This window comes from Haemaphysalis longicornis, unplaced genomic scaffold (genome assembly GCF_048455015.1).
Source record: "Haemaphysalis longicornis isolate Haplotype H1 unplaced genomic scaffold, Haemaphysalis longicornis Haplotype H1 scaffold_3, whole genome shotgun sequence".
NCBI lineage: Eukaryota > Metazoa > Arthropoda > Arachnida > Ixodida > Ixodidae > Haemaphysalis > Haemaphysalis longicornis.
Genome location: NW_027526335.1, coordinates 230,397,718 through 230,415,090, shown reverse-complemented (window position 1 = coordinate 230,415,090; position 17,373 = coordinate 230,397,718). Strand labels below are relative to the sequence as shown.

General features: G+C 49.2%; 1 protein-coding gene across 1 annotated transcript in view; it reads left to right on the top strand.

The window, feature by feature from the left end:
• The window catches only part of LOC144176036 (acid phosphatase type 7), a 105,965-nt gene that overhangs the window by 52,740 nt on the left and 35,852 nt on the right, over positions 1-17,373 (top strand). Inside the window, exon 4 of the mRNA XM_077705143.1 lies at positions 468-493. Within this exon, the coding sequence (XP_077561269.1) occupies positions 468-493 (26 nt within the window). The remainder of the gene's footprint in view (positions 1-467; positions 494-17,373) is intronic.

Genomic DNA, 17,373 nt, shown 5'->3' with positions numbered 1-17,373 from the left:
CAGGTCCGCAACATATTACACAGAATTTAGCCGTATAACAGAGGGCTGTAACTCACCGCGGTGGCTCAGTGGCTAAGGCGGTGTGTATCTGAGACAAAGGATGTGGGCTCGACTCCGGCCGTTGCGACCGTTTTTCTGACTGAGGCGAAAAACGAAAACGCTGATCTGTTGAGATTTTGGCGGCGTAAAACATCGCCGGGTGGTCACAATTAATCCGGAGCCTTCAAATACGGCGTGCCTCAAAGCGCATGTGTAGCTTCGGCGCGCAAAGCCAAATGATTTAAGATAGTGCACCTTAACTCTTGTAAATTCTTTCACGCGTTCTGACATACGTGAAATGCAAACATTACAGTGAAACCCAATATCAAGACGTAATCAAGGCACACAAAACTCCAACTGGCTGTGTTGGTTGACCCAGGCATGTGTATTGAGTTTTTTTCTTATCGAGTGATTTTTTCTATCTTCAGGGGACTTTGCATACAACATGGATACGGTGAGTGACATTGTTTATGCGTTTCAGATATTTCCCTTGGGGCACAATCAAGCCTCGTTGTAAGGGGATTTCGGGATTTTTTTACTCGGGCAATGACTGTCGAATGAGGACAAAACTGCTCACGTGTTTATGTAACATTTTTTGCACATTTTCACTCGTTTCAGTCCAATGTAACAATTTCCAGGACGATGCAGAAACTGTTTACTTATACAAAAAGAAATGTGCCGTAACTATACAATACAACGTGCACGTATGGCACATGTTTACAATGTGTATAATAACAAGGAAATTCTCGTTTAGTTTTACCGCGACGTATCTTTGTGCAGTCCCCGAGAGGAAAATAACGCTTGTTTGTGCGTTACATGGATGACAACGGAGTGGCTTGCAACGTGATATTTCGCTGTGAAGGTACCTTATGAAGGTGTCATGACCTCCGCAAAGATAGCACTGGAACCGCAACTAACTTACCCCCGACAGGGCAACCGTTTCAAATGCACTGTCCCGCGGCTGTTCTACCACTTGCTGCTCGAATGAAACCGCCTTCAACTTTCACTGGTGCGTGCATTTATGAGCATTAGCGAAAACTCTGACGCTGCTTCGGTTTCGTATTGCGGGAAGTTAAGATGTGACGATAGGGCAATCGGTCGATCGATGATTGATGATGATCTCACGAATTTGACGGCTCGTTGATCGCCGGCACCAGGCATACGATGGTCAGCTCCAATATTTATAATGTACATACAAGTACTAATTAAAGAACATGAAGTAATAGCCCACAATCCAAACAAAGCCCGCAAGAAGCAAGACTCGCCCTCACGAGGCATAACAAGAAGCACAAAAGAAGCGGCGGCGGGCCCCCGAATTAAGGGAGAACCTCGAATTTAACAAGGGAATTAGCTCATGTAGCAGTTCTTACCAAAAAAACAAAAACAAAAGAAACCCTGGGAAGTTTTGAGCCACGTTCATAACAATGGTAAATTAAAGAGACACTGAAGTGAATTTTTCAAGATCCGGTTCTTGCGTGCGCTGCGTGGACTGGATCAAATAAACACACTTTTCTTTGTTTATCCGGGTTATAAGGCGGTATTCATTTAATAAAGCCAGGAAAAAAAAACTATCATGCGCGGTTTGGGGCGGCCGAAAAAAGTAGCAACATTGACCTCAGTAAAATGTGGTACGTCATTGGACGATGTGAACGCCGCCTGTATAAACATTGCCTAACGCGTCGCCCGCTTTCTAATGGGAGCGGTAGGGACGCTTAGTTCAGGCGCTCATCCGGTATGTGCCGCGCGCCGGCTTACGTCACTGCTCGCGAGTCGCGAACACTGCACCCACTTCTACAGTGTGTGTCCGGTGCATCTGTCAGCTTGCCTCGATAACGCTCCTAAAATGGCTAAGGTAGCGCCATTTTATGATCTCGCCGCCTTTCGCCCTCACCCGCGCTAATTTTCTCCTCCGTGTTTTGCTATTTTCTTTTTCTCCGGGCAGCGCCGCCCGCCATTGCCCAACAGAAAAGTCACGTGATAGCTGTCGTTTTTTGTTTTTCTGCCTCCACTGCCTGGTCGACCTGACGTTCAGGAACGGTGGACGAGCCTTACTGCGCATGCGCCAACCAGTCATAAAAAAATTAAGAAAGCGACCTTTTCTTTTTGCCGGATGTGACGTCATGGTTCAAGAAAAATGGCAGCTGTTGTGCGGTTATTTCGCTACGCTCTTCTCGTCGTGATTTTTGTCTGCCGTTGCAGCGGTGCATAGGTGTTTGGCTTGCGATTGTGATGAGGGCGCTCTCAAAGAACTTTTGGAGAGCACTTGCGGTGGTGTGCAGCGTGTGATTGGGACGCTGAGTGTGTGCGGCTGCCTAATTTGCGCGTAGTAGGTTGCGACGGTGACCACGGGCGCTCTGCATCAGTTCTGCCGCCTCGATTTGCGAGAGTGATGAGTGCGTTCCCGACGAACGTCTGCACTGCGTTTTATTAGAGCGCCGTGTTGAGGCCGCTGGCGTTTCCTCGCCTACGTGCCGTGGCGAGAGGCAGCAACGCCGGTCACACGAGGGCACAGGGACGGCGCATGACCACTCCCATCGTAACCAAGCTAGCCACTGCAAGCGACTCTGCGCGCATAACTTATTTCGCACCGGACTGCTACGTAGATCACAGGGCTGTGTTTTTATAACGAAGTTAACCTGTGTGACGTAAGGTATAATTGTGTGTTCGGAGTCGTGAGGTAGGCTGGTAATGTTCACCATTGCGAAGGTGTAGTAACTACCATGCTGAACTATCTGCTAATCATTTCGTTGGTCTGAAACCCTAAAGGGACCCTGCAACACTTACCATCGACTACTAGGAATGTATTTTGGGGTAAAGTCTATTGTCCCAGCAATCTCCTCACGCAAGAATTATGCAAATCCGTTAACTATCAACTAAACTACGCGTGATGAGAAATCGCGCTTAATCGTTCCCTCTCAACTCGACAGCGGACAACGCGCGAAAGCTGCGCCCTCTCTCCCGCCTCCCGGAGAGGGAGGCGGCTCGCGGCGTTCTCTTCGGCGGCCTTCGATATATCACAGGCCGGGGAGTTTTCTCCTTTTCTCCGCAACGTGAAGAGGCCTATTTCCGGTCTTGTGCCGCAAAAAAGCAGACATAGGTGCCTGCTCGCAAGCGCGCGCTCGGGCTCGTAGGGCGTTTTTGAAGCAATAAACATTTGTTGTCGAGTGATCCCATTGAAAGGGGAGTATTGAGCTCATCACTCAAACTTCGCGCGCACTCAGAACGCAAAAGAAACGGCAAAACTGTTCCCACAGGTTCAGGTATAGAGGTATAAGAGGCATATAAGAGGCATATAAGAGGCATATAAGGCGTACACAGCGCTGACGACGGCGGAAATGGCAGAAATTAGGCGTGAAGTTGAGCAGTGACAGCCGATCGGACAGCCATGGCCTCAATGACGTCGCTTATATGCTGCTTAGGCCATGTCAGGGGTGCATAATGAGGAGAACTGAAGAGAGCGCGGTTGGTTTTTCCGCGTCTTTCACCGCGATTTGCGCGCTCACCGCTTCACGTGCACGTGTAATATTTGGCTCACGTATTCCTCGCACTGTAATCTAAACGTCGCGCAGGTTTACTTGCACTGCACAAAGAGTGTTGCAGGGTCCCTTTAAGCCAGCTGATAATAGGACAAGCAGCCCGGTGGGAGGTAGGGCTGCGCACAGGACAAGGTTTTTTGTTGTTGTTACCAGCTGTAGGAACCAAGCCTTAATAATACACATCTAGGCCTCAAGTAGTGAATGAGAAAATGTTAACTAGTTGCGCTTAGCCCTGGTGCCAAGCATTTTTCTTTATGTGGGCCCTCTGAAGTTACCGTTTTTAAAATTATCCCTTCTGGGGCACGTTCAAGCTGGTATAATGCCATGCATTCAACAATGCTGAACAGTTCACGTGTGCTGTCGCATGCCGCAGGACAATATTGCACTTGAGTTGCTTCTTTTAGCAACAGATCTTATGCTTTCAATGCTTTCAAATCCATTGCTTCTGTGTTTAGCAAGACTGAGGACTTGTCTGCAGCAATCTTACCACAAATAAGTTATTGCTTGTCAAACAGCACAAAAGTACTACTACAACGCAAAACTAAAATTAGGCAGAGATGAGGCTTTGCTTGTCAGTTTTCTCTCTCCAGCAGTGATGGCAATGGCAGCTGAGTGTTTTTGTTGGTACAAGGAGAGAGAGAGAGAGAGAGAGAGAGAGAGAGAGAGAGAGAGAGAGAGAGAGAGAGAGAGAGAGAGAGAGAGAGAGAGAGAGAGAGAGAGAGAGAGAGAGAGAGAGAACAACTTTTATTAGGAGCATTCATCGAAAGATCATGCGGGAGTGGTTCCCTAATCGCGGGAACCCATTGGCCGTCTTGACCATGGCTGCCCTCTCGACAAGGATGAGCTGATCCGGGAGGGAGGGGCTAGACAGAAGTGTCTCCCACTGCTCTTGGTAATGGGGGGAAGGGAATATTAGGGGCGGTAATCCAGACGTAACTTTACATTCTACAATGATGTGCCTGAGTGTCCCTGGCTGCTGGAAGAATTTGCATCCGGCTGAATATTCGCTTGGGTACATTAGCTTAAGTCGGGTGGGATGAGGATGTGTAATTGATTGAACAAGTCGTCGCAGAGTTATTTTCTGATCCTTTGTGAGGCTTGGATGTGGGAGTGGGAACGTTCTCCTACTACGCCTGTAGTGCTGAGTACTCTCTTAGAATGTAGTGAGTGGGATAGGCTCTACCGTACTCTCAAGGGCCTGGTTGGTCGGTACGCGGGCCTGTTGGTGAGCAAATTCGTTTCCCTTCATGGAGGGGTGGGCAGGCGTCCTCACAATTTGCATCTTTCGGTAGGGGGATTGACTTGATAATATTCGATGTGCTAGAGGGGCCACCCATCCCGATTGGTAACTTCGGTACGCTTCTTGAGAGTCGGTGATGATTGTACGGGCGGTGGTCTGCGTGAGCGCCAGCGAAATTGCTAATTCTTCCGCTTCTTTCGTTGAACTCGTTTTTGCAGTAGGACTTATGACCAGATCGTGCTTGGTCGTCACTACTGCTATCTTGGCCTTTAGTCCAGAGAGAGCTGCTGCGTCAGTATAGACCGTGTTTTGGTCTGCTCCAGATACCCTGTTCAAGGCTTTAGCTCTTGCGGCCCGCCGGCCTGTGTGGTGAACAGGGTGCATATTCCTGGGTAGAGGATGAAAAGTGGCTTGCGCTCTCCAATGGTCAGGAAATTCTAATTCTTGGTTTGCCGTGTCGGAAGCCCACTTTATGTTCTCGAGGAGTTTTCTTCCCGCTTGAGTCGTGGCTAGTATTGACTTTTGGCTTGAGAGATGGCCTTCCACCAACTCGTCCAGCATATTGTGCAGGCCCATTCTCAGCAGCCTGTTGGTGGAAGTGCTCATGGGAATGCTTAGGGCGTGCTTTGTTGCTTTCTGTATGAGGGTGTTAATTTTGTCGCCGTCTTTCTTGCTTAAATTCAAATGCGGTATGATGTAAGTGATTCTCGAGAGCACAAATGCCTGAACAAGGCGAAGACTGCCTGTTTCCTAGAGTCCCCCTTGTCTATTTGCCTCTCTGCGTGTCATGTGAATGACCTGTTCATGTGAATGACCTGTTCAGTGGTTTTCGTCAGGCGTTGGCTCGCGACGTTACTTTTGTTTTTGAAGGTACGTTGCGCTTGCGGTGAACACAGAGACTTGCACTGGAAAAAAACGTAGACTTTCGCAAGAAGACGGCTCCCCGTGAAAGTCTACGTTTTTTTTCCGTGGAAGTCTCTCTGTTCACAGCAAGCGCAACGTACCTTCAAAACCATGTTACACCAAGTAGCCCGACATCAAGCTTTACTGAACGTTACTTTTACCATCGGCTGGAATGTGGAGGCATTGGCAGGGCTTGATCGTATGTCCCTCCAAGACGAAGTAAATGTCTTCTGGCTCCTTTTGTTCTTACAAGGCCGCGCAATCAATAGCTCAGAGTTTCGGGCGAGCAGGCGAGGCCGAACGTTTTGGCATATTGGCTGACGGCATCTGTTGCTTGTTGTAGTGTGTCCTGTATCCCTCCTATCGAGTCCGTGCCCGCCCAGAGGGTTGTATCATCGGCATAGAGGGCATGATTTAGGTTAGGTATACTGGCCGAGGAAGACCAGTTAGGGAAATCTCTGAATAAAAAAGGGGATAAGACAGATCCTTGAGGCGTGCCGCCACTCCCTAGGATGACGGAACTGGAGGTGATGTCAGCTATTTTGAGTGTTGCTGTGCCGTCTGAGGGGAAGTCGGTTATATAGTCGTAGGTCCTCTGACCACACCCTGTGTCGCTGAGGTTCTTGAGGATGGTCTCGTGGGCAACGTTGTCGAACGCTCCTTTTAAGTTCAGAGCTAGTACCTCTCTAGGGGAGCATTGCATGGCTGGGTTAAAAACCTCCTCTTTGAGTTGCAGAAGAACATCTTGAGTGCTGAGGTGTTTGCGGAAGCCAAACATTATGTCGGGAATTTGTTTGCTTTTGTCTGGGTACTTTTGCAGGAGCTTGAGTAGTATTCGTCTCATGATCTTCCCCACGCAAGATGTGAGAGAGATTGGTCGCAGGTTTCCGATATGAGGTGACTTGCTGGGTTTCGGGATTAATCTTACTTCCGCTGCCTAACACTGGACGAGGAGTTTCCCTGTGGTCCAAAATTCGTTGAAGTGCTGAAGTAGAATTTCGAGAGCTTGGTCACCTAGGTTATAAACTAGTTTATAGGTGATGCCGTCCGGCCCCGATGCACTGTTTTTCTTGCTTTCGGCTATTGCGAAATGGGAAAGCGAAATGCAGCTATAACGAAGCATAGAGCGCTGTGGGGGTATAACAAATATGAATTAGTAAGAGGAATGTGGAAAGGAGTAATGGTTGCGGGTCTCACGTTTGCGAATGCTGTACTCTGCCTAAAATCTATCAAGCCTTGAAGTGAACCAGAGAACGGTAGGACGTTTGGCCTTAGGCGCGCATGGAAAAACAACTAACGAAGCAGTTCAGGGAGATATGGAAGGGGGGGGGGTCGTTTGAAGTTAGAGAAGCACAGAGTAAAATATGCTTTGAAATGAGGTTGAGAGCAATGGATCAACGACGGTGGGCAGCTAAGGTTTTTAGGTACCTATACTTGAAAAGCGCGGACACGCAGTGGTTAAGGAAGACTAGAAGGCTAACGATGAAATACAGAAAGAACAGTGGAGAATCCAAAACAGTCAAGGTAACGAAAAAAGAGGCAAGATAAGTTGAAACAAATAAATGGAGGGAAAAAATGGAAGCTAAAACGTCGTTAGAGATGTACAGGGCCGAGAAATTGAACATCAGAAAGCAAAATTTCTACGATAATTCACAGGGCAGCGCTTTGCTTTTTGAGGCTAGAGCAGGTTGCCTGCGAACTAAGAGCTTTGTGGGGAAGTATTCACAAAATGATGGGGTATGTGTGGTCTGCGGAAAAGAAACAGAAACTATGCAGGACATAGTGTTAGAATGTGAGGGTATCCATCCAAATCTAAATGAAGGAAATATTCGGCTTCCAGAAGCGCTAGGATTTAAGGGTATCACAGAGGAAGTTAACTTCAAGGCTGTCGAGGGGACGAAAAGAAGATTAGAATGCTGGTGGACGAAAAGCAGAGATGAGAATATTGCCTAAGACAGTTACCACCTGTAACAGAAAAAAAAAGCATTTTGTGCCTAACAAGCTTTTTGTGCCTGCCCTAAGCAGCGCTAGTGTTAAACCAAGAGTGTAAAACATAGGTATTTTAGTCCTTTTTGGTAAGATGACATGTCATCACCCCGAAACAAAGGGGAAACCAATATAAATCATCATCATCATCACCATTTTTTCTCACAGGAAGCCATGTCAACAGCACAAGCCACCTGCACACGTCATTACGAACGTTTGTTCCAATAAAATATCTATTTGGTTGCACGAATTCATTTTTGTGATATACCTTATTGTTTTCTCTTGATAAACATCGTGATATCGGTACAAAAACGGCAAAGCACTCTAAACTTCGCGGAATTAAGTTAGGATGTATGTCGGTAGTAACAGCGGGCGTGGACTGAACGCCGCTAACGGGCCTGTTCGATTTACGGGCATTCTGGCAGCCCGGGGGCTGCCAGAAGCTTGCTCTCGGGCAGCAAGTTGCGTCATGATTACGTCGTTGAAGCGCCTCGGGATGCACCGGAAGCCGGGACCGAGCGCTGCGGAACAACTTTTTTTTCAGTCGTGTGCTACAGTTTCAGCGGCAAAATGTCGGACGAAGCACGAACTGCGCTGGCTGCTCTCCCCGACTCGTTGTTCGCGGACCGCCGTCATCTTGAAGGCACGATTGCGATTGCGAAGAGTACGATTGCGAAGCCGAAGTTTTCTATGTGTGCGTCGTCCTCGCGATGGTCCAGCGGGAAGAACGGCACCGCGTTACCCCTCTATATGGAGAACGTTGTGCCGACCTACCCGGAGTTCGAGTTCAGGAGACTGTTTCACCTGTCGCGGTGCACGGTGGTAGCCCTGGTTGCCGAATTCTACCCCGAAGAGCTGCGAGGACGCCCCGAAATGCCTGCCCAGCAGACAGTTCTGATTGCCCTGTCGTAAATCGGTACACAGGGTACCATCTACATGATCGCGAACTCGGCGTGAGCGAGTTATCTGTTCACGCCGCAGTCTACCGAGTCATAGGATTTGTACATTTCTATCAGCGGACGGGAAAAAAAACTACGCCCATCTTCCTGCGAGGGAACCCTGGTGTGATGCGACGCATCGGGGGGTTCGTTTGGAGTGACGCTGGTATTGGATTGTGTCACACCACTCGCTGAAGGGACGGTCGCTTCCATCACGTCTTCATCGGAAGAATCAAGTCAAGCACGCAGTCGTCAAGCAAAGTGACGCGAAGTCAAACGAGAGCGAGCGCTGACTGAACCGCCGCAGCGCGATACTCGCTTTATATTCACAGCGCCTCAAGGAGAGGAGACAACGGAGGAGAGTCGCGCATGCGCACACTTGCGCGACGGGAGCGGAGCGAAGCGCGCGCACACAGCTGTTGTTTATGATAATGTTATGGAGTGAGAGCGTTGCGCGCACAGCTGTCGGAGAGAAGACGGGAGGTGAGTCGCGCATGCGGAGCTGGCGTGTGGACGCCGGACTACGCCGACGCAGGAGGGACATGCCTCAGAGCAAGAGATGCGTCGCTTCTAATATTCTGGCCCGACTGAGCAGTATTGGAGCTAAACAAGCGGGCGTTCCACACTCTCGTTCGTCGAGGAAGCGGAGGACTGCCGGAAATGATCGGTGCGATTTATGGGTGTCGCATTTCTAGACCCTCGGATTCCGAAGGAAGCTACTACAATCGCAAGAAATTTCACTCCATCGTACTCCAGGGGATCTACAATGCGGACATGGTGCTCATCGACGTGTTCGGCGGCTTTTCTGGCAGAACCCACGACGCCAGAGTGCTGCGGGAGAGCTTTTTTTTTTTCTTTCCGGAGGATTAAACGACCAACCAATGTACTTGCTGAAGTAATAAACACAGACATGGCTTCATCTAGAATTGTGACGCCGTCCTCGGACACGAGCTGAAATAGGCCCTCCATGTCTGTCGGAAGACGAACCGCAAATGACCGTTTATGCGCGAATCATGTCATTTCTCTTCTCGTTAAAAAAAGCTGGTGTTGCAATGCGAAAAATAAACTGAAATGGGCGGAAAAGTGATTTTTCATATCAAATAAATAAACTCCAAACCATAAAATCTGAAAGAACGAGAAATATTCGCAAGTTTATTTTGAAGCTCGCCGAGCCGCTCTCCTTTTGTCGTCTGCTATCTGCCAGATCTGTGCCCGCTCGCCGCCAGAGCACAAACTCCCGGGCGGCTCTGGCAGCTTGCGGGGAGCCAGAAGTGGCCGACCCAGAAAAATCGAAGACGATCTGGCGCCACCGGAAGTGACGTTTTGGGCTGCTCGATGAAAACGAATGACCGGCTCTCACCTCTGGCAGCCCGCGGGCAGCCTTGGGCTGCCAGAAGTGGAAAATCGAACAGGCCCAATGATTCACAACCATCGTAATAAAGGCGAATTCAAGGACGCCAGCGCAACGCTCGAACGACGGCATTTGCGAACGAATCGCTCTATATACTGCCGCGAACCGTGCGCAAGCCCTCAGTGCAGTGATTTCATGACCACAGTCACGTGAATGCAGGAAAGGAATTACCGTAACAGGGCAGTTCGAAATGTTCACATTCGATCCTTTTGCGTTCACGGATTATATTGAGATGTTACAAGCACGCCGCAGACGCAAACAAACAACGCGCTGTGCGTATGCGTGAGCGGCATCCACCTCACACAAATATTCTCTTGTAGACAAAAATATAAAACAATACAACCTCACATAGTGCGTGTTGGCAAAATAAGACTGTAGAAATCCTATAAATGCCACCAATTGGCGCAAAAACCAGAGCAAAAACAACTCCAGCGAGCGGGCAGCGAGGGCGTCTGCTCTGAAGCCGCCAACAGAAATGGCGGCACCCCCTTCGAGTTCAAGGGTGAGCGGCGCCGCGGGTGAGGGCAAAGAAAAAGGACTGTGTTCTTTTACTAAATGAGATGGAGATCTCCCAGGGCTATGAGCTCGATCGCAAAGCTCGAACTTCTTATGCAACATGAATTTTTAGGGCTGCATAATAACCTGTTTACAAGCAATACAGGTTCATCGCGCAACTCTTGCCGAAGAAAAGCAATGCTAGTAGCGTAGAAATTTTCTCACTCCTCTATACTAACGCTTGCGTTGAACTCGTTATTTCTTGCTGTGAAAGAAAATCACCGAGCACCGCACAACTGCATTTCTGTAGTTACATATGTAAAAATGACGCTAAGTGCAAGGAGCTGAAAGCAGAGGCTCGCCGTCGACCGGCGGCAGAGACCGGAGAGGCCGGCCGTCCGGTCCGGTCCATTTTCGTGCGTGTGGCCGGCTCCGCTCGGCCCCAGGGCTGGCTTTGGCTTCGGCTCGTGCCAGGCGGCAGCAGCGGAACGAAGGGATGAAGAGAGCGCCGGCTATGCCTGAAGATCGGCAGGCATTAGCTCTGTCATCGCCGTCTTTCAGAAGACCCGGCCCCCCCCCCCCCCTGGCCCGCTTTAAATTCGGCACTATACCGCCCTTCGCAAACTGTTCGCATGGCGACGCAGTGAAAGAGATGCCGAGCGGAACGCGTTCCGCTCCCCGCTAGCAGACGACGCTCGCTTTCCTAGCGCAACTCGCAACTGCAGCGCCGCGGTGGCGAGAGTCGCGGCCGGCCGCCTCCTCTCCACGACCGCGGCGGGGAGATACGGAACTGAAACTAAAGCGTGGCAAACTGTTCGCATGGCGACGCAGTGAAACATCCCCCTCGCGAGGGGCACGATCAAATGCAAAGCATTTCCGGGGGCGCACGACGTTAAGTAGTTTGCGTTACGTTAATGTTGTTGCACTTGTGGCAACTGCTGACGAGAGAGCGCTCGTCAGCAGTAAAATTGGCAGCCTCGGCGCACGTTGAGTCCGAGAGAGGGGAAAGAGTGTCCTTGAAACGTGCCTGGGCGCGCTATCGAATGTTGATCGCGCCGATAGCGAAACGTCTGAGCCGGGCATGTCTATGGCGGACAACTACAGACGCCAAGAATGGGTTAAAGAAATTAAAGTTAAAGAAATGCTCTGCATTTAAAAGAGGAGAGCGGCGGAGAAAGAGGGAGTGGTTGGCGTACCTTACTAATTTCAGGGGTCTTAGTAGAGTGAACTGTCTTAGCCTCGAAGGCGTCGCAGCGCTGTCTGGGGAACGCTAGACAAACTGTAAACTATTTTGCGTAGTTTCCGAGAAGGGGCGCTGGCTGGCGGACATGAAAGCACGTAGGAAGGCTACGGAGCGGGAAAGGGTAGGAGAGAGCAACAGGAGAGCGGCTGTTTTGCCATTTTTTCGCTCATGCGTTTGGCAAGGATTATACAGGCGGCGTTGACGATGTCCAAGATTAGAATTGAAACAAGATTTGGCTTCGGTTCTGCGAAACAGTGCATGCTTGGAATCTGAATCCGACGTTATTGTTTACGAGATGCTAGGTTCCCTCGGGAAGTAATAACGATGACAAGTGCGAGATGAAGTTCGCAAAGAAAGGTCGGCGTCTCCTATATACGTTCACAATTTCTCCCGCCGCCTTCAAAATTTGGCAGGAAAGTGTGGTGCCGACATCGTGCTCTCCGCCCCGGAAAAACTAGCAGAAATGCGCTTTGCTGCAAACAGCGAGGAAAAGAACAACCGCTGAGCTAAAAGAAGCAGGGCTTGAGCCGAACGGATCAACACCGCCAACCATGGAGGAAGAAAAACAGTGTAGCGAACATGAAAAGAAGTTCCTGAATTCACTCGCGTCCCGCGTACACGAAGACGCGGCACCGAGGCGCACACTGTCCGCGCTCATTAGTGTTATGATGAACTACTTCGCTTCACCTCTACTAGATGGCAGCATCTCTTCGGCGGCATCTAAATGAAGACATCCCCCTTGCGAGGGGCACACGACGGGGGCGCACGACGTTAAGTAGTTTGCGTTACGTTAATGTTGTTGCACTTGTGGCAACTGCTGACGAGAGAGCGCTCGTCAGCAGTAATTTCAATGAGTCAACGATATAAGGCGCGTTCGTAGCGTCCCCTTCTGTGTCGGCTTTGTGGCGCAGTGGGCGCCGGATAGTATTTTCTTTTATATAGTGTAGGGGGAGGGGTGCGGACAACGACGGTGCGGACTACGACGGGACAATGCGGGTGACATCGTGAGTTACTGAAATGCTCTGCATTTAAAAGGTGTGTAAGTTGCAAACAGTACCTCTATCGTGTGGGAAACAAAGGGCAGACGGGTAGGTGCACTAATGACAGGCTCCGAGAGCTATTCAAGCGCTCGCGGCGGGAGGCCTAGCTGACCACTGCCGCCGCTGCCTGTGCGTCTCACACTGCGTCCCACTGTTCAATCGTTAGTTCAGTCGTCAATTGTTTGAAGCGTGGTGTATTGTAAATTCAGGTGACAACTGCGTCAGTACGGTGTCTATGGCTTTGACAAAAAATAAATAGATTATCTGAATGCCCACTTGCCACGTGCGTGAAAAAGAGGACCACCTGACCTTGTCGCAAAACAACTTCCTGATTATTTCACTCATGTTCGCGCATGCGCTGTCTATGTGAACTTTTTTTCGTGTGGTGAAGTTTATTCAGTTGATGTGCAGGGTTAGTCCTGTCTCTTTCGTCCTTTGCGTCCTGTCTTTAGCTGCCCTGTTTTTAGCATGTTTTGTTGCTCCAACCAACTAGCCCACATTCAAGCATTGACATGGTCCACCTTCTGTCAATCATGCGCATGACGCGACCCGCCCTTGCCCATTTTCTTCGATTAATTTGGGCTAGAATGTATTCCATACGAGTTTGTTCCCTATAATCCACGCAGCTGTTTTCTTATCCCTAGGTGTGACTCCTATCATTCTTCTTTCCATAGCTCGTTGGGCAGATCTGTTTCCTTTCAGTCTTTTAGTGAGACCCCAAGTTTCTTCTCCGTACGTCATACTGGAATAACGCAGTGGTTATATAGCACATTTGTGAGTGGCAGACGAAGCTTACTATTCAGAATATCAGAATTCCTTTGTTTGAGGTAATTTATTTTTCTTTCTGGTGGCCAGAAGCTTGGAAGTACGCTCTGTTGGTTTATGTGGTGCTGCTTGTGTGCAAGAACTTATAGGACACCTTGTTTACCTTTTTGATGCCCAGCAATGTGGGAGGTAGCTTCTCGTACGGTGCTGGATTTGTGCAGCACCAGGCAATCATTAGGAGTGCTTGTTGTCAGTATGCGAATTAGGCTTCAGATTGTCGGTTGTAGGTGGCAGCTAAGATGCACTTGCTGTCCCTTTGTCGTGCATAAATTAGAACCTGAGGACGAACGCTGGTAGCGAGCAGTGAGGAGTGGCACGTCACGTATCCTGTTCCACCCAGAAGAAATGCAATGGGAAAATTTGATTACAACCCAAGAGGTCGTAAACAACCTTTGGAAATAGCACTTACCTGTACATGAAATGACCAGACTGGAAGAATTATCTGGCAAGAACTGCGAGATGGTAGTGATGACGTCCAGAAAGGCATTGTTGAGTTGTCTATCATTTGTAATAGTTTCAGTCATCTGGAAAGAAGTATGCTACCATCATTTGCACACTGTAAGCGAAGTAATCATTTGTACTCACTTGCTCATGTTTTGTTGGTCTTTTCGACTACAGAGGGTAGATTGCTCAAGTAAGATACCATTTCTGGCTCAAACAATGTCTTTTAAATGCGTATTTACAGGGTGAAATGGCGAGGAGTAATACGAATCGTCAATGCCTCACTTTCAAATGTCGAAACGCTGTGGGTTTCCCTGCTACCAGCCTTAGCTTTTCTAAAAATACTAGCTTCCCGAGGCCCTGGGATATGAGGTCGAACACCCGAAAGGTAACGGCACGCTCTCATGAAACAGAATTTACAGAAATGTTCACTGCCATGGGGATAGGTAGTGTCACTTTGTCATGTTTGTGGTGCAATGTCTGGTACATCTATGTTGTTTTCACATTTATCATGAAGGAATTACTGTACACCGTACTCAGTGACTGCGAATAACTGCTCACAGAGCCAGGAATGTTTGTTTGGAAATACGTGGCTGCGTGGCTTTGAGTGCTCAAGTGGGCTTGAAGGATGGGGCCACGGTTTTAAAGGTTTCCTCCTGTGACTGGCGTTCGTGTGCATGTTTGTGGTTGTGTGACTACTTGGAGTGGCTTCCAGATTTTGTCCAGATGATTACGCAGGAAATAAATAAATGAAACAAAACGCATTCTTTCTTCTCCTTTAATTTTTCACGTAGCACACATTATTCCCGCTGACTAATGCTCACGGTGTACCGATGCCAACTGTTTGCAATTGGCGGTGGCAGCCCTGAGTGTCGGAGTTTTACTTCTGGTTCTGGAATTGTGTGTGCAAATCCTGGTCATAGCCACAAAATCGTACATTTTTGCAAAATTTTGGAGCACTTTAGAGATGGTGGGGTGTCACGTCGCCGCCAAATGAAAATTGGTGAAATGGATTGGCAGGACCATCACTGGTGAACCCACAATTTCGGCTTGGGAACAAGTAAGAGCAACGTGAGGCCAACATCAAATTTACAGCCATGAATACCAGTCAGCTATTTTTTATTGTAGAGCCAGCCATGCTCCCACAACATTGATGTAAGTGACAAAGAAAGGAGGCTGTTGCAGCCAATTGGAATGTTGATGAGGAGTTAGCGGCTATACGCAGCCAACGCAAATTCTGTTGCCTGGTTTGGAAGACAATTGTAATTTTGCTGACAGGCCCAGTTGCGGGGATCTGGAGATGGTGCTTTTTTTGGCAAGCGAGCCAAGAAGTGTGCCAGTGATGACACATTAAAAAATGGAGAGGGGGTGGCTTAACCACCAATCTGAGAACGGCCCGCTATATTGGCGTTTGCGGCAAAGTTAGCTAATGCAATGTACTTTACGATGTCAGTCACCACATTACTGGCAAAATGTTTAGTGACCAATTGTTTTTAAACTTTACGACCAGCGCTAACTGTGCAGGTGTTTAGACAGAGTTACCTTTTTCAGCTGTTCAAGTGATGATACGCCTTTATGCTGTAAATAGGCAACTTAGCCAGTGCAGTACGACTGCTATCCTCAGGTATGAAACCTGCGCCACTTAGTATAGCGAGACACGCCCGAAAGCCTGCATGATGTTCATCAAAGATATTGGAATAGGAAGGCGTGGGTACTGAGCCCCAGGACTCATGGGTTCTGCATGCAGCGCGAGTTTCCCCTATACGCCTTGCGAGTTGCGGGTCACCGAAACTTCTTGGGGCTTGCCTAACTCAGCGCGATCCAAATGGGATTTCACTTCGCGCCGTAGTGTGCGCGTGCTGCCCTAGCGGTATAGCGAGCCTGCGCTATGTAAGCACGCTACACATGCCCGTTGTGTTGCCCAGTTTTCGGCTAAAGAAGAGTTTAACTATCAGTGCCTGCCCTCAAAACTGCAGCGCTGACAAAATTGACGGCGTTTCTGGGCGGTTCGACGGTACCGTCCACGCTATAACATATTAAGTCGGTCCGAGTTCTCCAGCGAAAGTGTTGGTTTTTGCTTAGAATCAAATGAAACGTAGAGAAGGAGATGTCAATATGCCTGCATGATTGGTGATTGCGGTTCAGCGCACTCAACCAAAGAGCTCATGCGAAGAAACGAACTGTAGCAAATGCGCATGCGTAACGCCGAAACCGAAACCGAAACTAGTAACACAAATCAGTTCGCTCCTTTCTGCCCGCGTAGCTTTGTCTCCGTTGGCACGGAAAGTTCTCCCCGAGTATAGGCTCCAAAAGAGGTTTGAGGGGCGCATGGGTTCGCACATGGAACGCCAGGGGAACACCGCCCAGGACCGGTGCAGCTTGTTCAGGGAGCCTGCGCCAGTGGTTGTTATGCGGGCTCCATACAGCACCGCGGAGTATGCTATTGCGTTGCGTAGATGGGGCTTCGTAAACTGATCGATGTGTCTGTTTCTCCACGGTTGGAGCTTTCTTTCCGCCGCTGACAGCTTGGGTTTTCATCGTTGTGTCACTGCGGCGCTTTGGTTGAGATTGACGCCCAGGTAACTGGACATCTCCTCTTCCCAGGCCAATCAAAATAGGCAACTTGGTTTGGAGGCCCATTCACCCAACCAGGCTCCCCTCGACTTAAATAGGTTTAGCTCTACTCCTGAAAAGCGGGAAACCCGATTAGCCAGCCTGATTACCTCGCCCACTTGTGCTCTTTGAGTGCAAACGAAGACCACATCGCCGGCGTATGCGAGAACACGGAGCGCCTCACTTCCCTGCGTGAGGCCATTTATGACCTTAGATCGAGGGTCATACGGCAAAGTGGTTCAAGGTAAAGTGTGAATAAGATGGGTGACACGGGGCTGCCTTGGCGTACAGACCTAAGGATGTCAATGGGCGCGCCCACCGACCCATTTATTACAACGCTGGTAGAAATGTCCTCGTAGCATAGTTTGATCCACTCGATCGTTGTTTCCCCGATGTCGCAGTACTGGAGGAGATCAAGTGGTTTAAGGAGTTCAATTGGTGGTCGAACTGGTCAAATGCTTTCCTCAGGTCAAGCTGATCAATGGCCAGAGGTAGAAAGCCTGATTCTGCCACCTCACAGGCTACCCTCACGTGATGTAGGTTTGAGTTGATGGACCGCCCATTGAACCCGCACGTCTGGTGCGGCCCTACCACTTCGCTCATTGCGCTCTCGAGTCGTCCAGCTAGAATTCAGGCGAGGATCTTATAATCTGTTGTGAGGAG